General features: G+C 47.3%; 1 protein-coding gene across 5 annotated transcripts in view; it reads right to left on the reverse strand.

The window, feature by feature from the left end:
• Positions 1 to 25,613, reverse strand: part of CCDC30 (coiled-coil domain containing 30) — a 38,962-nt gene extending 13,349 nt beyond the window's left edge. For 3 of the 5 annotated variants that reach the window (XM_054849504.1, XM_054849503.1, XM_054849501.1), the window contains exons 1-13: positions 25,525 to 25,613; positions 25,231 to 25,398; positions 24,681 to 24,801; positions 19,593 to 19,783; positions 14,888 to 14,977; positions 13,891 to 14,044; positions 12,089 to 12,160; positions 10,974 to 11,089; positions 8,481 to 8,588; positions 8,008 to 8,114; positions 6,966 to 7,158; positions 2,488 to 2,586; positions 1,714 to 1,854 (exon numbers count right to left, since the gene is read on the reverse strand). In XM_054849504.1, the coding sequence (XP_054705479.1) occupies positions 1,714 to 1,854; positions 2,488 to 2,586; positions 6,966 to 7,158; positions 8,008 to 8,114; positions 8,481 to 8,588; positions 10,974 to 11,089; positions 12,089 to 12,160; positions 13,891 to 14,044; positions 14,888 to 14,977; positions 19,593 to 19,783; positions 24,681 to 24,801; positions 25,231 to 25,398; positions 25,525 to 25,548 (1,584 nt within the window). In that variant the 5' untranslated portion in view covers positions 25,549 to 25,613. Of the gene's footprint in view, positions 1 to 1,713; positions 1,855 to 2,487; positions 2,587 to 6,965; positions 7,159 to 8,007; positions 8,115 to 8,480; positions 8,589 to 10,973; positions 11,090 to 12,088; positions 12,161 to 13,890; positions 14,045 to 14,887; positions 14,978 to 19,592; positions 19,784 to 24,680; positions 24,802 to 24,828; positions 25,081 to 25,230; positions 25,399 to 25,524 lie in introns of those variants that run through there. The other 2 variants (XM_054849502.1, XM_054849506.1) reach the window with 2 other exon arrangements.
• Positions 25,614 to 26,241: the final 628 nt, after the last annotated feature.

Genomic DNA, 26,241 nt, shown 5'->3' on the forward strand with positions numbered 1-26,241 from the left:
CTCTCAAATGTACAAAAATTTCCTAAAAACAAGAAGAGAGTTCCAAACAAATGCAAAGAGCTCTTTGCATAGCATCAGTTCATAGCACATCATTAAAATCTACAAGAACAAAAATATGGTCGAATTTACTCGCCCTTTCTATGCGCTGGACCTCCTGACAAACACAACACTGAACAACCTCAAATCTTGACCTCCAGGTGTATATCACCCATGAGAACCCGATGATTTCATGTCGAGCTGATTTCCAGCACTCTGTTGGTAAACGATTCATCCCAGTACAGCTGCTCCATCAAAAGGGAATGAACACATTTGTGAAGTCAGGAATCCCACCAAACACGTGCAGAGTCCTCTATTTTAAAGACTGTTACAGTCTAACGCAGGCCACTGGATTTCATCTCGTGATCCCTTTGATGGAAAAACAATCCCCTCCTTAGGCGAAACCACCGGCCAACCGGTGGCTGAATTACAACCAATCTTACAGGGATGGATGATTTTGATTAAAAGGTCTCTGGATTACAAGTAGATTGAACTACTGGGATGCAAAGATTAAAGAGGGACTCTTCCCATTTTCCTCATCATTCCCCCAAATCAGGTCATTCCTTTTTGTGTATTCATAGACTGACCTAGCCTCTTCCTAAACCACTCTTCAGCAAGGCTTGGTCTGCATCCCGAGCTTTTACAATGTGAATTTATTGCCTAACAGCACTACAAAAGTCCCGTCCTCTAGATGCCACTGTTCCTCCAGTAAGACTCTTGTGTACACGCAGTTGCACCAGCGGTTCGGGACTTTGTTTTTACTTACATTCAAGGAAATGATACAACTCAGAGCTGGCTTAAGGCCTCTCAGAGTGCTAAAAAAAGGGGTTTGTAATAGATGTAACCCCCTCCTGTACCAGTCTCCCTCAGGTACCCCTTGTCTGCCCGATCCGGGCCACAGATCTGCAGCTCTCCTAAATTTTTTGCCTAATTTTCAGTCCCTGTCCTGCCTATGTCTGCACCAGCCCTTGTGCAATTTTGCTGGCATCACACGCTCTCTCTCTTCTACAGCCCAACTGGAAGACAAGAGCACCAGCAACTCTCCCAGCAGAGATAAACCCGCCAGAAGTCTACCTAGCAGTTAATTACTTCAATTAAAGTGTCCTGAGGTCCTTAGGGCTCATAACAAAAAGCAGCACCAGGATCCCAGCAAGCTGCTCATGTAGACTTCTCCAACTCTTAGGTGTTCTGACTTCTTTTCCTGCCATATTCTGGTTAAGAAAGATTACGACCGATATTAAAGGGGATCTGTGTTAAAGACTCAGAATTAGCCGTGATGGTCTTGGCTCAAATCTACAAGTACCCTACCACGTTGTGACATGGAGAGATGAAGGCTCATGATGATGAGCCTTACGATCACAAACAACTCTGCAATAAATACCTAAGTGTGAAAACTTCCATTCTGCCCTCCAGAGAAGGCGATTTTGGCTACAAACTTTGAATTACTGTTTTGTTATTAGATTCACCGAAAGGAAAAATAAATTACCGAGTTAGAGACAGTTCCGTTAAAGCAGATGGATTTAAAACCATCTACCAAAGAAGCTTTGAAACTGGCTGGACTAGAGAAATGCATCAAGAGAAGTCAAGCAATACACCTCGGGGGCAACTGGGAACATTTTATGGAGTGACAAAGGCAAATGTCTCCTGCAGGGAGTCCCACTGCAGGACCTTACGTACCTGGCTGCCCAGTACCTTCTGCTCAGCCTTCAGATCTTCTCGTAACAGTTCAAGCTCTGATGCAAGTTGCTTTCTGCGCTCTCTCCGCTCTCCCAGTTGACTTCCCAACTTTTCTATCGTTTCCTGACAGCTTTCCAGCATCTAGAACAAGCAAAATTAAGAATCGCTTCTACAGCATTATTTACTCTAGCAAAAGAGGAAACAAATTGCAGAAAATGTGTCTTCTAGAAAACAAGGAGAGGAAAAATGGTTCTCAAAAATTGCAGCAGGATTCCCACACCTTATACCCAGGGGTGGCTGGACATCTCTGAAGGTCTGGAGCATCTACGTGACCCAGGATACCTTGGGAAGGTCATCTCCCACATGTAATAATCTCTATCTGGCTTATACACCCGACAGATCCAATTGGCTGGCTGGCAAGTAACAAATTGACAGCAAAGTCAGCCCAAAACCAGCTGGGAAACAGCCTTGTAAATGTACCTACACACTACCTGGCTTCCACTAGACCCCAAACGAGAGTCAAGCACCTTTACACATGTAAACCCTTCACCCTCACCGGGGAGTCAACAAGCTCCACAGTGCCGAAGGCAAGACAATCTCCTAAGAGAGATAATATTGGCACGTTAGCTGCTTTCCTCCAAAGACAACCATCCGTCTTCCATGAGCTGATGGGCTACCCATTCTCGGAAGATGGTGACAAAGAGCATTCACAGGAGATGCTCATTTAACACGTTTCTAAACAAAGCAATTTATTTCCCACGGAAAACCTCTTACCTCTTGCATCTCTTGTGCTCCAGACGATGCCTGCTCTTCCCCACTCATCTCAGTTTTGCTCTTCTGCACTTCAAGTAACTCTGTTTCTAAACTTGTGATCTTAACATAGAGAAACCGCAAGTTAAAAGCAAACCCCAGTGCTCACAACTAGTACTAACTGCACAACTACTACTAAATTGCTCCTTGTGCCACTATTACAGAATAAGCCCCATGTTTGGAAGCAAGGAGTAGAAGGAGACATAGGCAGCCACCAGCGTGGACTAGCTCCAGCTCACATCTTTCATCCTGCGGCTCCAAAGGGTGAAGGAGCCATTCAAGGCCAAATCAGAAAATGGAAGAACCCTGCCCCACAAAAGGAGAGAAACAACCCAGACACATGGGTTGTGGGGCCTTCTACATGCTGCTCTCCCAACACAGAGGACCCCATGAGACCCTGATTTATATTGTGGCCATCCTCCTTTCCCATGCTGTTGCAGTGCCCACTCCCCCACAGCTGATTTCACCCAAGCAGTTTGATCTGGTCTACCAGGACTTGTCCTGGTCCCTCCACCGCTCAGAGGAGGTTGTAACTCCCTCCTGCAAGGCTCCAAGGACTCTTGACTTGAGCCAGAAGAACGGTGACCTCTGTGCTTCTCCTGGCAGGCAAGAGTTTGTCCGTACACTCTGCAGTTGCACCATCTCTCCCGAAGCATCTGCCCCCATGGGGGATCTTGTGGGAATGAATATAAGTGCTGCAGTTTTAATGGGCTTAAAGGAGCTAGGAGCAGTCCAGCTTCTCCTCTCTGTTCCAGTTCCTGCAGACCCTTTTGCAAGATCCAAGTCTTGGCACTCACAGCCACTCTGCCCCGCTGCCAGCCAGCATGGCATTCGGCAGCCTCTCTCTTCAGCTCCTTGCGCTCAGAAGAAAGTTTGTGCTGGTTTTCTTATTTGTAAACCACCAAGTTGGCCTCCCTGAGCTGGGTTTCACTGAACGAGGCTGCAGAGCAAGCGGGGGACGTGGAAGGAGATGAAGTTCAGCTGCAGGTGAAGTCCAGCTTCATCTGTACACACAAGCAACATCCATTGTCCCACTCATACACGAGTGCATGGTGAAGTATATAAGAAGTCTTAGGCCTTTCTCACCCTGCTTTCTTTGCACTTATTCTGAGATGATTTTTCATTCCTTTCCAACAAGAAGCCAAAGCCGAAGAAGTGCCAAGTCTCTGCTGATCCATGTCCATTTAAAGTGATTAGGAAGCAGCAGGGCAAAGCCCAGGAGCTCTGGTTTCACTGGCAGGCTTCAGGCACAAGATGACTCTGTTGAAGCTCCCAGCAGGCAATGATCTCTAACACAGAGGAAACCTACTGTGATAGTGTGCTTTCTGGGGGGTTGTTTTTGTGATTGGCTTTTTTTTTTTTTTTTTTTTTTTAAGACAGATGATGTGACCCAACCTGTGTTAAAAGCAAATTGGTGGGGTGAAACACCCAGGCCTCTTACAGAAGAGCTAGAAGGCAATAAACCCCCCTCCTCTTGCACAACAAGATGATAGGTTGGGGTTCAACAAGACTTTGGAGTTCTGGAAGGGATCTCAAAGGCAAAATACACCTCCCTTCCCCACCCCCAGCCAACCTTTGGTCATGAATTGATACCTGGTTATGCATTTCCATCGTTTTGTTTATTTTTCCTCCAAGCCGCTAACTTTTAAGCATTTAAGTTGCGTTGGTAAGTCCCGTGCCAACGGCAGAACAATACTCACATTGTATCCTGGTGTCCTTGTTCTGAGTCAGTGGCCTAATAGCCAAGATTTTTGTAGGCGTGCCAAAACAGAAAAGACTTCCAAGTCCTTCCCACACGGGGCAGCCTGGCAGATACCCAGCAGCGCTACTTGCCCCAGGCTCCAGCGCACCTGCCTTCGTGCAGCCCTTCCCTCATTACCTCCAAGGCACCCAAAAGCCCCCTGGAGATGAAGGGTGCAGCTCTGCATCTGCAGATGTTGGATCTAACCGAGGGTTAGCCCACTCCTGTGCCATCCCGCGACCTTCCTGTCTCTCCTCCGCTGCCCTGCATGCCTCATTTCTGTCTGTCTCAGCTACAGTGGCCGCAAGCTCCTGACAGGCAAAATGCCTTGCATCTCCTTGGCTACTTGGTGCGTTCGCTCTGCGTCCCCCAAAGCGGCGTTCCCAGGGATCTGTTTAACAACACACTGAGCGAAGAAGGGATTTCTCCAGACTGAAAACGCATCTTGTTTGATTTGTGGAGGGTTGTGTTTATTCTGCTTCAGTGGGAAAGTGGGAAACGTTTTAGCGCATGATGAACAAACCCTGATTTAAACGAAAGCACAGTCATGGTGGACAGACCTTTTGCCGTTCCCATCACAGAGTCTGCCCTTGGCTCCTCAGTTACACACTTAGAAACACGGTATCTGCTGGCATCCTACACTACGATATTTGAACATGCCTTCCATCTGGTTTACTGTATTTAGACACCTTTCCCTCACAGCCAGAGGCTACTGACAAGTTATTCCTCTTTTCTTCCTTTGAACGATTCATCTTGGAGATGTGTGGCCACTTCAGCATTCACATGGGATATGCCTTCACACTTGCACTATCTCCTACATCACGTTTTAACACAACGGCAAGTGTATGGACAGGTCACTCCTGACTGAAAACCTGTGTGTGTCCTTCCTTCTCACCTCCAAAATCCAAGGTCCTCTAGGGACACTATGGACTGGTCCTGCCGCCTGGCAATCCAGGACCACTATCACTGCAGCGAGCACCTCAACCACAGCCCAAGGAAGGAAGAGCTTTTGGCCAGGCAGCAGGGCTTCAGCCAAAGGAAGAAACCTCCTCAGCCAGCCTTTTGGGGAGAAGCCCACCTACCCATCTAGCAAGACTAACTTCTGGCTTCCTCTGGCTATAAATTCTTCAACTGCCTTGTCTGTGAGGGACCACGTGCTACAGTAACAATGCTTCAAACGGTATTTTCCCTGGGGGCAAGCAGGGACAAACCAGTCCATAAGTGCCAGTGCCCATCACAGAGTGACACCTCCAGAATGATGGAGAGTCCATCCAGTAAATCGAGGCTAAAGACTGCTCTGACAAAGGCAGCACAGGCTGAGACGCTTCAGCAATAACTTAATCTTTGCTTAAAATGTGGATGAAGATGGCTCTGCAGGTGTTGCAAGGCGACCTTGGTTCTGGTAAACCATGATAATCGATGTGGTGCTTCAAGTCTGCAATCTTCACAGAGGTTCCCTGTCACATGCAAATGAGTGGAAATAAAGACTTTCTATCAACCTCCTACAGTTAAAAGATGATCTGAACAGTCTTGTCCTGTTAACAGGAAAAGATCCAGATCACCCTGGGTTGAGTGTGCCCAAAATCAAGTAGGGCAGGGGTTAGGAAGACTGGTGAGATCAAATCTTGATCAAGATTGAGCAGAGCTTCTCCAGATGATCAGCTTATCTCAGCTCTTCAGAAAGGTGTGTCCAGCCACGCCTGCCCTATTCAGCAGCAGATGCAGTAGCAAGAGAGCAGATGATGAGAGAAACTCACTGTCCCCTCAAATTCAGTATTTTCAGCAGGGACGTCCCCAGGCAGTGCAGATCCTGGCCCCCCACACCCAGAAGTGCCTCAGTGTTTGCCACAAATCTCCAAAAGCACAATCTTTTGTCACCAGCATCTTTAAGTGGTGACCTTTCCTGGGATCAAGGAGCATCAGTATCCCACACTGACCATTTTCATCTGTTGGACAGATCTGGAGAGGGCTTAGGGATTCCAGTCAAAGCCTGGACTTCTATCACGGGTGCCAGGTTAAGGGACAACTCACGGGCTTCAGTCTCACCTCTCTCCTCAGCCTCAAGAGGACTTGGGGCTTCTGGAACTTGCTCTTCAGTAGGAACCACAGGCAGAAGAAACAACCAGAAAAGCATTTCCTGCAGGAGACGAACGCTGAAGTCTATCAGGAGCACTGCTGCCATCTAGGACAGCCTCTCAGGGGAGGAAATCAGAGCTTCTAAGCTACAAGAGCTTCAGAAGAAATAGCTCCAGAGAAAAAAAGATGCAACTTGAATTTGAAATAAAGAGGCTTTGCTTCAGCTCAGCCAAGAAACTGAACGGCGCACAGCCCACACGTACAGAAAGGCTGTACGGGAGGGGAGCGTTGCCTGATCTCACTCCTGTGGATGCAGGAGGTACTTTAGCTACTGAACTTCGCTTGCCCAAGCGCCAAGGAGCGGGAAGAGACAATGTTGCTGTAACACTGGGGGAATCTGTGCCTCCAAGCAAGCATCACTTTCTCACTGCTGGAATTTTTTTTCTTCTTTCTTTTCCCCTCTTTTCTGAAACTGGCAGATTTTGCTTGGTGCGTTTCTTGTCAAACTAAAAAAGCAGCATGCACGTTTAGGTCAAACATAATTTTATTTTACTAATCAATATGCAGAGAGAAAAGCAGCTAGAATTAAACAAAACCAAACTGTATTTCTTCCATCCTTACTTACTTTCCGGTGAAGTCCTTCCACCTCACTCTCGAACTGCTCTTTCTCCTGCTTGGTTTGGATCTGCGTCTCTCCCAGAATCGATTCCAGCTCTTCATTACGCTCAACCAAATACTCGTGCTCCTGCTCCAGTTTTTGCAGCTTGTGAAGGAGCTGTGAATTCCTGCCCTCGATGTTTTCAATTGCCTCTCGGCACCTACGCAAAGACCGACATCACCCAGGCTAGAACTGCTATGTAAATGCATCGACACACATCCAAACCGCTTACTGCTGGCGAGGAAATGTATTTTTCGCTATGCAATATTATTGTCCTGCTAATTTTGAGTCTTGCATCCAGTATGACCTATGCCTGCTCTTATTTAGGTGATGATGCATGGGAATTATTAGTGACGAGCTCTGCACAAGTAACGATGAGGGTCTGGGGAAAGAACTGGTCAGGGCGTGAGGATGCTAACAGCAGAGGGGCAACAGAAAATTCAGCTGCTTGAGGTGGGGGAACAGGCTTGGGCATTTGAAGGGAGAAAGAGGGATGGAATCAGACCACCTTTCCTCCTTGAACCTGCTAAAAGAGTCTCAGCAGCAGCAGCTGCTTCCTGAGCAGGCCACAGGAGAACAAAGCTTTGACTTCCCTTAAAAATCCAAGTTTACATATTTATAAGTCTGAAAGTCAAGGGGTTTGGTTCACCCCTGGACAGCAACTAAATCCAGAGGAATCTTCCCAGAGACCAAACAATTTCAAAAACCATGCTTTTGTCTGCAGAGAGCCACAAAAGCCTAGGCCTGGTTTTTTTTAGGAAAGCAACAAACTATACAAAGTGCCAGAAAACAGCCTGCATTCTTGATACCAATGGCTACAGACCCACTCAGAACTACGTTACCTCCAAACTTTCCGATCTGGGAGCAGAGGAACAAAGCTGGTATCCGAGAGTGTTCTAAAGAACCCAATACTTAAATGCACTCTGCAAGACAGAATGCCAGCAAACCAGAGCACCAGATAACCACCGTGAAAATACAACAGGTGAAGAAGGATTTCTGGATTGCTCACCTTTTATGAAGTGTTTCACTACCCTGATATCTTTCTTCCTGATCCGAGACAGCTTTGCCTGAAACATGGTCTCCTTCAATCCTCCCTTCATCCTTTGTGCCCTGTGTCTCAAGAGAAAAATCAAAAGTTAGCACGTAATCAAGACTGAAATCTTAGCATAATGTGATTTCAAAGCTACCCAAGTCTCTCATAAATAAACAAGACAACCAGAAAACATGAGCTGCTCTGTCTGCATTAGATAATCTACCAGCCATCGGAGAAAAAAAACCCCAAGACCTATAACAATATGAAGGCACTCATGGGTATTAGCTTACGCCAACAGACATAGTCCACACGTCATGCCCAGCGTAAATCCTATGTCACACCTGCAAAGGATGCACTCACATGTACATAGAAAGGAAAACACAAGTGTTTCTCCACCTGTTTGCTCAATTCGCTTTCTAGAAAGGCAAACAAAAAGCCCTTGAAAATACCTGCAGCAAGCACACTGCGACTTCTTCAGTCTCGGTGGGCATGGGCAACAGAAGTCCTTGCTTCTCGCTTTTCTGATACTCACAGATCTCCTCTTTGAGCTGTTCAACCTTCAAAAGGAAAACACTCGCTTTTATTTTTGGCGAATGTTCATCTCTGTCTTAGAGAATTAAGATTCCCCTCAAATTTGCTGTAGATAAACTGCAGATTTATTAATATTAACCACTCAGCTTGAGGGATCGGTTGAGATCATGTGGCTGCTCCAGCTGGGTGGCCTCAGAATATTGAGAGAGCTAAAGAGCGATAAAGGGGGGAATGCTGTGCTGCATTAAAGGGTAAGTGAATTTTTCTTCATTTAATTCAATTACTGACGATGCACCCATTGTACATCCCCTTTTACTGGACGGGATTGAGTGCAGAGGCATAGCCAGATGACAACCACTATTTCTGAGGACACCTTTGAGTCTTTGCTGTTATCGATAGGATCAATATAATAGTATTATTAGCAGGTAACTCTTCACACCACACAGTCACTTACTCACACACTCACTCTTGGTTGGAGCAATAGCTGGGAGGCTAACCCCAGCCATTTACTTGGAAGTGCAGGGTCACACCACGGTGACTTCTAGGTGGGTGTTCGAGTCCTGCACGCAGCGCTCACCTTCACCAGATGAAGATACAATCCTGTACTCCTTGAGTGTGCCCAGCAACACACGTGGACGCCATCTGAGCCTCACGCAGGGACCTTGCACAGGTTCAGCGGACCATTGGTGTCCCAGGTTTATCATTTTTTGCAGATTTAACAGCACTGCTAGTCTCTGGAGCTATCAGCCATCACGAAGCTTTCATACGTCACCTTCTCAGCACGCACTTTTCCTTTCTTCAGCCTCTTCAGCCTCCACCCACACTCACAGGCGCCTGCAGAGCCCACTCACACGAACTCACACCACGCAGACACCAGATCCTGCACGGTTAAGGCTCAATACTGCAGCTGGTGGAGGTCACGGCAGGAGCAAGGTCAGTCTCCCATGGACCACCAAACCAGAACCAACTGGCCAGCCTGCTCCTCACCCTGCTGTCCATAACTCACAGGCAGAAAAAAGGACTTGAGGGTGCAGAACTTCTGTGGCTCATAATAAAGGACACTTTCAGCTTCTACAAACTAGAGATCATGGTTTTCTAACTTTTCTGCCAACAGTTAAACCTCATTCTATGGCTTAACAACATGGTTGGTTGGAAGTGATTTGGAATTAAAAAAATGTAAACCAAGGAATATGAACTAAATAATACTTTTTGCAGACCCAGAAACAGACTGTCCTGTAAATGCAAGGTTTGAGAGCACAGATTTGCTTAGACGCTATGCTGAGGAAGAACCAGCAACTTTTTTAAATGCAAGGAACAGAATTACATACTAAAATTTTTAAATTCTCAAACAGGAATAAATTATATTCAAGAAAGTAATTCTTCAATATTATTGTAAAAAGATGGGCATGGTATTCTCAGAGATACTTATATTAATTTAAAAGTACTCATTTTAATCCAGGAGACTCATGAGACAGCTGCTGAGCTATCGGTGCTGGGATGGCATAAGTAATTAGAGACTGCTGGCAACCAATTACAGCCCGCTGAAGGACTGACAGAAAGAGTTTGAGAGTAAAGAACAGAAACAGAATTTGTGCCAAATGACACATTTTAACAGGAAACAGATTGTTATAGTAATTCACTCTTGGCAACCTCGGTAAGGAACTATCTTGTTGATAAAGACCTTTGCATTTAGAGAATCCTAAATTTATTACGTCGAACATTAAATTAATGGTAATGACAGTCAGTTAAGAAAGTCTACACAAAACGAAAAGGAAGAAGTTTATCTTCTACTCAGCAAATCAATGTAGCCACATTAAAAAGCCAAAGAGGCTGAGAGGTATCAAAACATGAGCATAAATTTTAAATTGTTTAAAAAATAGCTAGTTCGGGGTTTAGACTAAACTTATTTGCTGTCTTTAGTAACGGTTCCCAAGAAAAGGTAGAAATGTTGCTGCTTCTGTTTCCCCACTTGATTTTGCACAAATACTGGCTAGTAACAGAAAGTATCGAGCTGATCCTGTGTGCTGGGCACGGGAAAGGACACATTTCAGGGCACTACGCTGCGAGCCCTAAAGCACATCTGCAGCCTGAGCACGCACAGCCCCCACTGCTTGGTGGGGCATCAAACTCTTCCTGCACCGCAGGATGCTACGAGAGCCAAAACTTTTCAGGGCTGCAGTAACAGCAGCTGCTTTAAAACACTCTGGTTATTTTTATTGTGCCTGTTTCCCAAAGTTTATTACTCCACGAGCCGTGAAACATCAGAACTGCAGCTCTGGAAAGACTCACGATAGAAAAGAGGGGAAATAGGGCGAGTTTAAGAGTTGGGCTGAAGATCAGGAGCCAGCCCAGGAGTGTCGGCTACGCAGAGGCTCATCGGTGCCACAGCAGATCAGGAGACGGGTACTCACCAAATCAAGGAATGCTTTTCTTTCCAAATCAAGCGTTTGGACCCGTGCTCGCAGCGCCAGAATTTCCTTGTCCAGCCTGCTGTTGTGCTCCATGGCCATCTGTAGCTCAGTCCCGTCTGTACAGAACAGAAAAAAATGGGGTCACCAACACCGGTTTGGACCTTGATCTCTGCTGAGCTCAGAGGGGGGCTATCGCATGAATAAGGTTTGTGAAATTCCATCGCCCTTATGCAGAGGTGTACGATGGCGACAACGCAGCGGGGAGTTCCCCATACATACGGGAACACATTCTCTTACTCACATAGTAGAGGTTTATGTTTCAGAGATCCAGATTCAATAGCAGCGCTGTGTTTATTATAGGAGCACAGCAGTCTCTCCATAGTTATATTCCAGGGATTCTGTTTACCTCTAGATCATGCAAAATGCCTCAAAATTTAGGTATGGGTTTCACAAACAGCTAGGGTAAGCTTTGAAAAACCCAAACAGCCATATTTCCTACTTTCATCATACAATTCATAATTTGCTACAAGCAGAAACACAATCAGTTAACGATTAGTGTTGTGCTAGCATTAATATATAATAATGGCCAGTACAGTAACAATTATGGTTGCGTACCAACCCTTCAAGTTCACATCAATACACATATGCAACCCTCACACCAATTAATGCAGACTATCTAGTATTTCAAGTGCAATAGGAAAAGATATTTGGGAGCACAATGACAGAAACGTGTCCAAGTATACACTGGTATCCTAATAAAAACTACTGAGAAGACCATTTTCCTTACAGAAAAGGTGAATGAAGATTTTTTTTTTCCTCCCCTTTTCAGCTTAACAATGGGCACAGGAAGTTTCAGCTTAAATTTGACTTTTATTCAGGCAAAAATAAAAATATATCTTCTTTCTTGGTCCCAATCTGGCAAAAAGAAAAACCACAACCCCAAACCCCTGTTTCAAACAAGGATTTTGATAGTGGATTTTCAGTTTTGTAATCTGAAATAAAAGGCAAGGAACACCTTCTACCAAAGCACTCATTTTGCTGAAAAGGCCATTTACCACTACAGAAAACCTTGATAAAATTCTAGATCTTCTCTCCTTGCAATTAGTGTGACTTACCACTCTCTCTCCACTCGTTCACCCCTCCTTCCTGGCTCTCAGGTGCTTGCAGGGCTGACCATGAGACCGATTCTACAAGGATAATAAAGAGACAGTTTCGCTGTGGCAGACCGTTTGTACGCTTCTGAACACAACTCTGCAACATTTATAATGCACTTTTTAAATATAGAGTTGAAGGAAAACTAAAGGAAAAAAATTAAAGCAGCAGACGGCTAGGCACACAATTTAAAAATCTCTAATCACCGAAGACCCAGTAACGGGGCTACAAACTGGTCAGGAGCAACCTTGTATTTCCTCTTCAAGGCAAGCAAGCGACTGCAAATTATCACTGAACCAAAATACACTGTTTAAGTGGAGTTTTACTAAAGATCAGAGATTTCATTTGAGGTCTGTACTAGAAAAAAATCAATTTATTTACAGAGCTGTTGGCTCTGAAGCTCATCAGGAGGAGAAGGCATGCAGATGTACATCACCAGTGAAGCCACTAAGATGTTATAACACTAATTTTGCACACTAATACTCGCAGCAGAATAAACCACACAGATATAACAAGCGTTAAATCCTTACTCACAGTTTGGAAAGCCTTATATTCATTTGATACTCAAGAAGATTACAAAACACAGATTCCCCACGCAGGCTACAATCCACTGAGAAGAGTCGCACGCTGCAGCCCATCTGTGATCTGGAGAAGCAGTTCTGTTTGGAGGCTGCAACACCACGCTCACTCCATCCCCTGGGATGCATGTGTATCAATCGATACACAAAGCAGATGCCGGCAGAGAGCTCATTTCCCTGCCTTTGATTAAAAGGCTGTAAACGATGGGTTTGGAGGCTGGCGAGAAGGTTTAAGCTAGGTCTGAGTGTTGTGTGTGAGCTGTGAGGTCAGCATCAGGATCTGCGAGTCACATATAAACCCTACCCAGGTAATACCGGTCTCCTTAAGTAAATCAGTCTCTGCAAAGGGACACAGGGCAGGAACGTGTTATCTCATCAGATTTTGCTGTTCTCCACTGAAATTCTGCATCATGGATTTTGGGACAACATAAGTAACCCAGAGGAAAAGCATCCAGAAAGCAGTGTTTGGCTCAGAAAGTCTCCTGCAGGAGGTAGCGGTGAAGCATCTGGCTTTAAGGACCACTCCAACAGGAGCTTTATCAAGTAGTTTGATTTCCCTCCAGAAAACTGTTTATTTTTACAGTCAGTATTTAAAAAAAAACAAGCCACGTAATACTTAAGGGCTGGACAACAACAGTTATTTCAATAGGGAGGTTAAGCAAATATTAGCAGCGATAAGAATCTAACTCAAGGCTACTGATAAGCTCCAGTTATAAGCACTTGCTAACAGCTGCTAAAGAGGCAGCATCACAAACACAGCATCCGAAGAACCTAGAGAGGAGCAGTCCAGCCGTGCTAACGCTGTGTACGGGGTATTTTAGCCACTCTGCTTCTGAACCAAGTCGTCATTTCCTCTCCATCCCCTCCCAGGGGGCATGAATTTCTCCCTGTATGTGAGCCAGGGAGAGGAACACAGTGAAGACACCGCTGCTGTAATCACACATCACATAACCCCATGTCTCGGCTTTCCCCACTCAGAATTAATTGATTTGTGACTGTTAACCACATTCAGACCTCCTAGGTACCAGGCTAATGTCTGACACTGATTTTTTTCCCACATTACAAGCAGAGAGGACACAGGACAGCCCGCCTCCACCTCCCCTGGTGAGATGTCCAAGGCTTACACTAACCAGAGCTGGGCTGAGACCAGGCCAGTAATTAGGAGTGGCCACAAGAGAAACGCTTACCTATTTCATTCTGCTCCCTTCCTTGTGCATCCAGCTCATCTGTCAGCCTCCGGATCTCCTCCTGGGCCATCAGCAGCCTCTGCGTGGCCTCACCCAGATCTTGTTCAACTCTTGCACGTGATGCTCGTTCCCTCTCCAGCTCTTCCCTGTAGAACTGAAACACAAGGGCTAATAATCCAATGGAAAAGAGATGACCCTCCCGGTGATGTGACCGGGTCAGGTCCCCCCTCTGCACTCCTCCTAACCCCCCAGAACAAGGGTGGCAACACAAAGAGAAAGAAGATGAGCTCAGGAAGCCACTGCAGAGGCAGCGGACAGACACGCAGAGCATAACCCTCTTCACCACAGACACACGCCAAAAAGATGCTGAACAGCATGCCATGGCTGTTTCCCTACAAAAGGCTCCAGTTTTCCCTCCCTGAGACAACGCCATTAATGATGATGCATTTTCAAACAGATAATACATGAGATTTTCCAAGCAGAAGGCCCCACCACACCCCATGGGAGTTTGCTCCAAGGACAAGTCAATTCTGCACATTTGTGGTCCCATGGCTGTTGCGAGAGCTAGCCCCAGGCCAGCCTGGCACGGCTAACCTCCCCTTCCAGTCTGCGCTTCATCCCAGAGCGCAAGAGAAAGGCACTGCTCCCACTGACCTGTGAATCTGCAGAAAAGTCATTTCAGCTGATATAAAAAGAGCTATTTTGGTCCGCTCATCTCCAATGACATTTTTTTGACATAGCATTGATGGAGGTGAGCGCTTCCATGCCAGGCCTGACCCAAAGCTGGGGGGACATTAACTCTGGCTCTCAGCAGAAACAGTGAACTCACGTCTAGCACCAGGCTGATGTGGTTGCGCAGCCTGAAGTTCAGACCTCACTCACATCCCATCAGCTAAAACCAATAAAAAAACCTCATGGCGTGCTCAAGAACTGACCCACTGCTTGAAATCTCAACTATGTGCCACATCATCAGCAAGAAAACGTGCAAATGTATTACCTGATTCATTGTCTCTCCAGTAACCCGCGTCAATTCATGCTGTTCTTGGAGTTCATCTTCTACTGTCTGATGAATGTGATCAAATTGATCCTTGCACAGAAAGAAATTTTAATAAATCACCACCACCAGAAAGCATGCATCCCTCAAAACCAGCATGTAGGATTTTCAGTTTCAACATATTTTGACTAGACAGGATTTTGTAATCATACCTTACATTTGAAGGGAACGTTTCAACCAGACTCACCCCAAATCCTTGTGAAAATCCCTCAGTTGTCTCAGTTAGTAGTGGGAACTCTGCGGGTTCACGATTTCTTTTAAAACCTGTCATCTCCTTGGCATCTGCCTTTCAGAGCCTGTGGGCTCAGCTTTGCCCAAAGAAACGTACTTGGGCTGAGCCTGCTTGACTCGCTTTATCAGAGTAACACTGGGTTACTTCCCCACGTCCCTCTCTCTCTTGAATCACTCACTGAGTTAACAGATCCCTGCTCCCCTGCACACATCAACCAGCATTAAGGATTTGCTAACGCTCAAGAAGTTGGTCATCATTAATACTTTGCACCTTGGCTCTAGAGAGGTGAGCGCACTTGTACACGCCATGCCTTCTGCCAGAGCTCAGAAAGCATTTCCCCACGTATACATTAGAGATGACTACACAAAGACGCGTGTTTGCACCCTGGCTTTTTGCATTAGTGAGGATGCATCAAAAAAAAAAAAAAAATCAATTGTGCTTGAGCAGTCTAGCTAAAAGCTGCATTCATTTCTGTAACAGACAGGAACGTCTCTGGACCTTCAGTATAAGAGTGAAACAAGTACTGAACAGGTCATTTGAGAATAAGAAAGGCTACACGTTCCAGTAAACAGAGTAACAAGAGCAATTAACCTATTAACCTGTAACACTGCTGGGACTCTAATGATTCTGTAAAACAAGAGTGATGCTACCCCAAACAATGGGGTGCTTAATCAACAGTTTCTAGTTCGCAAGCATGGACAGCAATGACATCATCAGGGGACTAAAAAACAAAAGTCTGCTTTAGAGAAACTGTTTTCGTGGAAACTAGATCTCCAGTATCTCTTTCACCTGGTTTTAAAAACACAGGGAAAAAAGGTGTCTGGTATAAGAACTACAGAGAAGTTGTGTTTGATTAGCAGTGAGGAGCATTAAGCTTATCATGTGTTTTAATCATGCAAGAATACATTTTCCTTTAATAAGTCTCATTCCTCTAAACAGCTGCATGAAAAGTGGGTAAAAAATCAGGTATTTACAGCCCTGCCTACCTACTAGGGGACTCTGACAGCACATACCAGGAGGAATTCAAGTGAACTCCACACACAGCCAGCCTATATTAAAGATTTTGCCTTGGCTTTGTCCTTCACCCAGCTGCAACACCACTCTCTCCATCTTTACCCAGTAGTCAAGACTGGTCTTGTTACAGAAACACGGAGCATTAGGAAGAACGGTCCTGAGAGGGGACTGCGAGGAGAAGCTGCAAATGCCATACATCACACCAGAAGTCTGAACATGACGTAACTGCTGGAGCTCTTTTTCATAGACTCATAGAATGGTTTGGGTTGGAAGGGACCACAAAGATCATCTAGTTCCAGCCCTCCGCCATGGGCAGGGACACCCTCCACAGACCAAGTTGCCCAAAGCCCCATCCAGCCTGGCCTTGAACACTGCCAGGGAGCCAGGGGCAGCCACAGCTTCTCTGGGCACCCTGTGCCAGGGCCTCAGCACCCTCACAGGCAAGAATCTCTTCCTCAGATCTCATCTCCATCTCCCCTCCTGCAGCTTCAGGCCATTCCCCCTTGGCCTGTCACTCCCTGCCCTTGTCACCAGCCCCTCTCCAGCTTTCCTGGAGCCCCTTCAGGGACTGGAAGGGGCTCTAAGGTCTCCCCGGAGCCTTCTCTTCTCCAGGCTGAACAACTCCAACTCTCTCAGCCTGTCTCCATGGCAGAGGTGCTCCAGCCCTCACATCATCTTCATGGCCTCCTCTGGACTCGCTCCAACAGCTCCATGTCCTTCTTGTCCTGGGGACCTCAGAGCTGTACGCAATACTGTAGGAGGGTCTCACCAGAGTGGAGCAGAGGGGCAGAATCCCCTCCCTCGACCTGCTGGTCACACTGCTGGGGATGCAGCTCAGGACACGGTTGGCTTTCTAGGCTGCAAGTTCACACTGCCGGCTCATGTTGAGCTTCTCGTCCCTCAAAACCCCCAAGTCCTTCTCCTCAGGTCTGCTCTCAATCCATTCTCCACCCAGCCTGTAGTTGTGCCTGGGAGTGCCCCAACCCATGTGCAGGACCTTGCACTTGGCCTTGTTGAACTTCATGCGGTTCACACAGGTCCACCTCTCAAGCCTGTCCAGGTCCCTCCGGATGGCATCCCTTCCCTCCAGCGTGTCGACTGCTCCACGCAGCTTGGTGTTGTCGGCAAACTTGCAGAGGATGCACTCAATCCCACTGTCCATGTCACTAGCAAAGATGTTAAACAGCGCCGGTCCCAACACTGACCCCTGAGGAATGCCACTCGTCACTGATCTCCACAAGTTGCAGTTTGCAGCCAGGCAGAGAGGGCATTCAGACACAGGATGCATGAAGAACTAAAAAGAAACAAGAGCAGAAGGAGAAGGCAGGAGCCCTAACCCCTTTTGGAGTCTCACTCCCTGTCTGCTCGCTCTCCGGGCTCCAGCAATGTGCCTTCTTCGCTGCTTGGTAACTCATCTCCAACATGGGGCAGACGGACATTCCCTCAGGGAGAGAAAAATGCGAGTTGAATTCATCTGAAGCAAGAGCTTTAACCACGCACAGCCTGTTAGGCAGAGGTTCCCATCAGCTGCATCCTCAGCAGGACAAGCTTCACGCAGGGAGGTTTGGATTTGCCCCGGTCCTACTTCCCTTACCCGGCCCTGGCACCAAAGAGCAAATCCAACCACACCTGGTAAACGCTTGGTAGCAGACACGGTTAACTGGCATTTCATTAGAAGGTTACAGCTCTGCTTCCCCTTTTTAACTATAGTGGGGTTTCTATCACAACACTTCATGGAGAAAAAATGGCGTGTTTGCAGCAAATATTTATATCAAGTGACAGGCATTCATGTGTAGATTATTCAGGATTTGCAGAGAGGCATTTTCTGTCCAAGAGGAGGAGACAGCGCATCAGGGAAGTTTCTCTGCCCCACTGCAAACAGATTCTTTGATTCCAAGGTGGATATTTACACGTGAAGGTGTTATTGTACCATGGATGAATCCTGAATGACACCCAACCCTACAACAGTCAGAGCATCCCAGCCAGAAAGGGATGCTCTTGAGGTTGGTAAAGTCCCAAGCAGCACAGAAAAGGCAGATAAAAAGGCAATTGTTCACCATCTCTTAATACAAGAGCTGGACAGCATCAAACGAAGCCAGAAGACGGCAAGTTGAAACGAAGGAACTTCACGTGACAGTAGCTGAACTGTGAAGGTCCTTGCTATAAGATGTTGAGAATATTAAGAAAATGGCATGGGTTTAACAAGCAACCAAATTCACGGAAGAGAAAAATTAATCAAGGAGTACTAGATGCAAGGGTAGCACTGCTGGTTCAGACACCGCACACCACTGGAGACAAGGGAGCATTTCTGAGGAACTGTCACGATGTATTTGCCCTCCTATGACACCATCTTCTGAGGTTTCACATTTGGCTTCTGGTCAGATGGCTCAACACAGCCCAAACCAAGCCGAGCTTCACAGCAGGTCTGCAGAGCCTCTGTCCTTCAGCAAGCTTGCTCAAAAAAGGCCAAGAAGTTTTTCAACTCCAAACCTTTTCCCCTAAGCTCGCCCACTGGGTGCCCAGGCAGGAGCAACCCCTCTCTCTCCAGAGGGGCAAATCAGCCTGGACGCATCTGAAGCAGCAGCAGGAGACTGGGAAAAAGAAGAACAACTTAACACTCTGTATCACAAATCCTGCAGGGCTAAACAGGCTCCAGACCTGACCCAGTGCAGCAATTTTAATGCTCCTGTATGCCCAACAGCCAACAACTAAGTTCCATGAAATGGTCATATCCAGTAGGTGGAAATCGGTGGCCTTGGTGGGACGGAGATCTCCCTCCCCAAGGTGATCCATCACAAACTGCCTTTCCCACACACAAAGGCTGCTCCTGCTCCTCCACCTTTTGTCAGTGTTTGTCATCTTGAGCTCAGAAAGCAAAAAATCAAGACATGGATGGTCCTGTCTAACCTGCCAAACATCCAATCATGCTGTGAAATTTATTTACTGAACTCAGTTTGTAAGCAGAGGTTGCTTAACTTCCATCCTCTAACTTGGCAGCTGGAAGACAAGGGAAGAGTTTTAATCTCACCTTAAGTATAGGGAAGGTTTTTTCTTAAATTAATGATTTTCAGGGGAACTCAGTCATCTGAAATACAATACTGGATCATCAGGAAATCTGGATTAGTAGAAAGTCATTATTACCCAATGAAGAACCTCAGACCAACTATATCACAAACTCTTCATCATTCGCTGTGTTAAAAGTAATCCTATTCACTATCCCTATGCAAATCAAGTGTACATATACAAGTGTGAAAACTAATAAAGAAATCAACTTCAGCATTAAGAATCCACAGCATCCTCATGGATAGGAGAAATATTTTTTACTTTAAAAAAAAAAATCTCAAAGACCACCTTTTCCTCAGTGCATTTTCAGTCAGCCTGAGCGGCTAAAGCAGGAGGTACCTGAAGCTGCGCTGCACACAGCCTGTCCACGTGGCCGCGTGAATTCCACTTCTGATCTGCCATCTCCAGTTTCTCCAGCAGCGTCGTTCTTTCCACCAGTAAATAAGCAATCTGTTCGCTGGCATTACTGTGAGCTATTTCGGACAAGCCTTCCTGTTCCAGCATCTCCTCAACCTCCTTCAGCTGGGCTTCTGCAAGACAAGGCTTTCCGTGAACAGAGGAACAAATGAAGCCCAATTCCTTCCAGATCTGCATCCTAGCTCCTCTAAATGCTCCCCACAACAGCCCTGGAGCTCACCAACAGCTCATACAACATTTAGGTTCTTTTCCTCCTTCCCACCTCCCTTTCTGCCTCCCAGCCCCTGTTCTTATCTCAGCTCTATTCCCACTGTCCCAACGTTTCTGATCCCTCCTGATGTTTCTGCTCACATCCACCACCTTGCCTGCCAAGCAAAGCGATAGGATCTGCTACACCTAGACTGAGTTCTCCTGCCTTGCGTTAAGTGGGGGAATTATTACAACCATTTTCCTCTACTCAGCAGCTAAATTTCACCAACCTGGTTATCCCCAACCCTTTCACCCCTTAATACAGTTTGGTGGAAATTAAACAACAGATTAAAAAGAGAGAAACCAGACAGACAGGCAATCACATAAACGTTTCCTTTGGAAGAAGACACACAAAATACCATCTCAGTATTTTCCTAAGGACTCTCTGGTAGGGAGGCGGGTCTGAATATCTTATTTTTCCCCGTGCACAGCAGCGATGCGCAGCAGCACTTGGTGCATTGCGCACAGCCCGTGCTGGAAATCGGGGGGTTGGATCCCACGCAGTACGGTAGGAAAGAATGGTGAGGGACCAACGAGGGCCTGAAGCTGCTGAAGAAACAGCACCCCATGGGCACAAAGGGACTCAGAGTACCTCCTAAAACATGACTTTAGAAATCACTCCCTGAACAGCGGTTCCTGACCCATTCCTCCAAAACCAGGTATAAACCCAGGGTAAGGACACTTCTGGTAACACAGGCCTGTTCTTTGAAGCTCTCCTGTAGGATTAAAGGAGCAAAAAATCCTTTTCGAATTAAACTGTCAATTCTTCACCGCCTATCCCAAAATGACAGCTAGGAAGACTCTGTGCTGGCCTCCAAGGCAAAGAGATGACAACGACATTTACAAGAAAAGTTGGTTTACGGCTAGGGACCATTGTATTTGTGCAACAAACATTGTTAAAAAGAGCCCCTTGCTTGCATGGTTGGAAATTTATCTGCCAGAAGAATAAGAGGAAGCTTCGGTCTCCCGCGTGGTCAGGGCAGCAATGCCTGCACTGGATCCAAGAGCTTGTTAAGCTAAGGAAGGGTTTTTCAAAACCTCCCTATATAATTAATATGAAAAAACCAACAAACCCTGCTCCAAATTTCTAGCCCACACCAGATTATAAAGGTTTCCAAGTGCTGAAGGATGGGAATTGGGAGGATTTGTGGGGTTTGTACAGAGGAAGGAGGGATATTCACACTCTTTCACTGCTTAGGGAGCTGGAGTTAGACTTCTGAAGTTAAGCAGAGCAAATATTCCTCATACTCCTACAGAGGATACATACACAGCTCTGGACAAGCCTGTTCCTCACTTCTATCCGCTGGATTTAACAGAGGACCCAGTGCAATCACATCCTAAGGCTCAAATCAATCGCATGTTTCCACTCTGCATTTTGCAGCCAGCTCCATCCAGCCCTGTGGATGGAAAACACCCTGCGGTTTCCCGTTCGCCTTCCCCTGTGGTTATAAATTACAAACTGTTCAATGAAGAGGTCAAACATGGCTGACTTGCAGCTTTCCTGCGTGAAGCAGAGCAAAATACTGTGTTTTGCAGTTTAAAAATAGCTGGCCGCTTGCTCCATATGCATTATGAAGAGCCCACAGCTCATACTCAACTGAAAAATCCCCCTTGCCTTCAACTCACCTTGCAGTTTCCTCCCATCTAAAATAAGCTGAAAGCTGCTCTGCTTTATGGCCAAAAACAGGACAACCATCTCCCTTTAGGACTAACGCTCTGAACTCATATGGTGGCTCCTACACTGATAGTTTTACTTGCAAGTACTTCCCCTACACTTAAGCAGTATAGTTTGGGGTAATGAAACCTAGAAATTTTCCACAGGCTGAAGAGGAAAAGGATCTGGGAGCGTGAGGGGAGTCTGCCGTACACAGCACAGATCACCTGCTTGTAAAAGCTCAGTAATTTCTTACAGGTATCTCAAACACCCTCCCTACCACATCCAACACATCCTATTTCCCTGCCCGCAGCAGGGGGGTTGGAACTAGATGATCTTTAAGGTCCCTTCCAACCCAAACCATTCTATGATTCTATGATTCTATTTGAGAAGGACAAACACCTCGTACAAGCAACGTTACACCACCAGCACGTATCTCTTGCACCACATCTGCACTCGCTTCTTTGGAAGCCAGTTTTATATTTGCAAAGGTGTCTCACCCCAAGAAGTTTCTCTAGAAATAAGCAATTCACTGGTACCCTCACACCCACGACAGAAGTTGCACCCTCTCATCCACATTGGGTACGTTTAAGCAGAATGGCTGTTACAATAACCAAGCTCAGGCCATGACTATTTATTCTTTTTGTTTCATTTTTTAAACAAATCAAGGCAAGCCCCCAATTGCATTGTGTTTTCCTGCCATTACATTTGTTTTTCAGAAAAGGCTTTTGGTAATGCAGCGCATGAGTTATCGATCTGCCCTCCAAAAACACTGAGGCATATTTGACAAGAACCATCAGAAACGGATTATGAACTGCCTCGAGGAAAGGAAAAATTTCACTCTGGGCAGAGGTACCAAATGAGGTAAAGCTCAGATCAATAACAACAAAAAAACAGCAGCGGCTGCTCTCTGCAGTAACCCTTCGAGCCCGTTCCGGGTAAGAAGTAAACATGTAAGTAGAAACTTAGTTTATATCATCAGAAATAGCTTTTAGCAGATCGAATTGTTCCCAGCACCCCTTGGGTGAAGCAGAGCTTCTGGTCTGTTTGGCTGCTTTTGGAAGAGGGCGCTCAGCCCCGAGAGCCCACCCAGGTGATCTCCTGCATTTACCGAAGCCTGTGCCTCTTCCCATCCCCAATCCACCTCTCAGCCCCCCAAAGCTGGGACTCCCAGCTGTCACTACAAGATGAGGACAGATCCTGTCCACTCGCAGGTCAGGCCTCTCCTTCGCACCACAGGCGTGAACCAGCCTCTGTCCTCATCTGCCCTTTCTTATCTGAACTCATTATCACCCCAAAAGCTCCCAACCACCATCCTCTGTTCTTGCCTTGCCCACATTTTTGTTTTAGGAGCCTGGGAGCCTGCCTTTCCACAAAACCCTTCTCCAGCCCCATTTCCAGCCTGACCTTGCAGTATCATGTTCCTACAAAGCACAACCAGCTACCCCGCAAAAATAAGAGGGGGAGTAAGACCCAGAGGACAAACCAACGTCTAGTTCAAGGCCTTCGGCCAGAGACGGCCAGTGGAGTTTTTGGTTTTCTGGCCTGCAAAGCAAAAGGCCAGTCCCTCAAGAAAACAAACTACAAGCATCCCAAAACACATCAGGGCTGGCATCCCTCACAGCAGAGGACAGCCTGGCAGAAGGCAGGGCTTTATCCACTGCCCAGATCACTAAATGATCAATGCATATTGCAGAACCGCAGCTAATGTCATCAGTGAGGTAATAACAAGTCTTAAAAAACAAAGGCTGACAGCAGTATCCCAAAGCAAACTCCTCCAGAAAGCCGCTCAGAAACACCATACGGCACCGAAACACCGCAGAACCACAAAAACCCCTCGGGGACGGCAGGCTGGTAACAACTTGATCGCAATTAGCAACCGACCATGGACACAGATAGACCGAGATCCATGGACACAGATCTCAGTTTCCTCTCGAGTGTTAATCATTGCTCAACAGCCACAAGAATCCTTAAAAAAAAAATAATGGAGAAAGTCCAAAGCAGCAGAGCAACTATGAGGAAATAAATGCAAAGCTAGCTTTTGGGACGTTTTTGTCATTCGCCTGCCACCTCGTGGGGAAGATGAGAGAAGAACCAGTAATAGTTTTCTGCCACAGCGATGCTCCCAAAGGCTCATTAGTCATTTAAAGCCTTGCGTGCCAGCATTGTCAACACTAAACGATGGCTTTACGTGCCCAGAGGAACCAGATTTTCAGGCAGTGGTTAAGCACACCCATCTCTGAAAAGTCCCTCCGTCAGATGTGCTCCCCGAAACCTACAGGATGGCCAAAACTGAACAGAGACTCAAAACCGCAGTTTCTCAAAACTCCTATATTTGCTGCACCAAATAAAGCACGCACAACAAAGAAACTCTTCCAGCTGTGCTATCACCACAGAAGGAGGAGTTAACGATAACGGTGTGCTAGTAGCAGTACTCAAAGCACAACAGAAGACTAGGAAGACTGAAGAAAATCAAGAATTAAACCCAGCAAAATATGTTTGTCCTTACTGGAAGTGATTCGAGAGTTTGAGAAGAAAGCAAATCATTTGAAGTGAAATAGAAGCGAAATCATTTGTTTTAAGCAAAGCGATGATAGTAAAATAAGCACACAGCACAAGTTTGGAATCACCATCACAAACATACCACCGTCCTTCAAAGTTGTTTTAAAAAACCATGGACTTTGTTTAAACCAAAGCCAAAGGCAAATTCACTGAGTTCAGAGGGAACGCAGCTCGGCACTCAGTTACCTGAGGAGTCACTGTCAAATAATTTGCAGTTGGAAAACAAACAGCACCATCAATTCTGTTCTTCAAACAGCCTCTGGAAGATGCTTAGTGTGACAATGGAGCCACACAACGTGAGAAACTGCCCAATTTGCTGGATAAAGGCAGTAAAAGCAGACAAGAAACTCTAAGCCTGTTACAAATCAGTTCTAATATTTCACGAACACTTCTGCCAACATACCACGCAGGCTGGTCTAGCAGAACCCACTGAGAAACGCTGCTCTGCTCTTAAAGAAGCTTTAAAGCAGCTCTGCTGAAAGACCCACACACCACTACCTGGTAACGCATCTCCTTGGACCATGTTTCGGAGGGAAAGGAATTACCCTGCTGCAGCTGCAGCCGCGTCAGCTCAAGCCTGAGCTGTTCATTTTCTTTTTCATATTCGGTGGTGATAGCATCCCGTTCCTCCGTCAGGTTACGGACATGACCCACATAGCTTTCCACCTAGAAATAAAGAAAAAATTGCTATACCTGAGCACGCTTACGCCTGGCCAGCGAGTTGTTGGTGCAAATAGCTCTCAGCCCCCAGGTATTTACAGGATAACGTCAAACATGGGTAGGACGCTTCTTTATGCCTTTGTAACGTCTGGGGATGCTAAAAACTTGACTGAAAGGTCTGCAAGGTGGGAGGATGGGGGGGACTCTCAGCCCCGGCTCTGTGGGAGACACTGGGCGCGCCGGGTGCTTCCCGGTGCCCCAACGTGAGGAACCGGGCCGTACACCCGGGAGTTCTGGAAGGCAAGAGGAAAGCAGCTTTCAGCTGTGAGCCCCAGTCAGCCTGCTGCTGCCAAAAGATGGGGAAACGGGTGCGTTTGGGCCCGCAGGGGTTAAAAACCGAAGGGGTAACTCCGGCCCCCTTCTCCCGGCCCTTACGTCTCTCATCTCCTCGGCCCGCCGCCGCTCCAGGTCGCCCAGCCGGGCCTCGGCGCGTCGCAGCAGCCGCCAGGCCAGGCCCAGCTGCTCCTCGGCCGGGGCGGCGGGGTCGGCGCCCTCCGCCCGCAACCAGCGGCGGACGGTCTCTGCCGGCACCGGGGCCTCCGCCTGCGGGGGGAACCGAGAGAAACCGTGAGCGCGGAGAGGGGGGCCTGGCGGACCAACTGCCCCCCCCCCCCCCCCCCCCCCCCCCCCCCCCCCCGACACCCACAGACACCGGGCCCGGGCACCCACCGCGGCGGCGGCGGCCCCCTCCATGCGGCGCGGGCCTGGGCCGCAGCCCGGCCCCGCCTCCCGGCACCATGGCAACGCGGGGGCGCCGGACGCCCCGCCCCTCAAGCCGCTACGAGGCCACGCCCCCGTGGTGAGGCCACGCCCCCTGCGCTGAGGCCACGCCCTCCCCCGCAGGCGGTTGCTCCTTGAGGTGAGGGTGCAGGAGCAGACTCACAGCCTGACAGAGCGTCCTGAGCGGGAAGGGCCCCGTCAGGATCAGCGAGTCCAACTCCTGGCCCCACACGGGACCAGCCAAATCAGAGCATATGACTGACAGCGTTATCCAGACGCTTCTTGAACTCAAGCTTGGTGCTGTGACCACCTCCCCGGGGGAGCCTGTCCCAGTGCCCAACCACCATCTCAGTGCAGAACCTTTTCCTGATATCCAACCTAAACCTCCCCTGTCGCAGCTTCGTGCCGTTCCCTCGGGTTCTGTCACTGGTCACCAGAGGGACGAGATCAGCGCCTGCCCCTTCGCTCGCCCTCATGAGGAAGCTGAGGTCTCCCCTCAGTCTCCTCTTCTCCAGGCTGAACAAACCAAGGGACTTCAGCCTCTCCTCATACGTCTTCCCCTCTAGACCCTTCACCATCTTTGCTGCCCTCCTTTGGACACTCTCCAATAGTTTTATGTCCTTTTTGTGCTGTGGCACCCAAACCTGCACCCAGTACTCGCGGCGA

The sequence above is a fragment of the Grus americana genome, chromosome 21, assembly GCF_028858705.1.
Source record: "Grus americana isolate bGruAme1 chromosome 21, bGruAme1.mat, whole genome shotgun sequence".
Lineage (NCBI taxonomy): Eukaryota > Metazoa > Chordata > Aves > Gruiformes > Gruidae > Grus > Grus americana.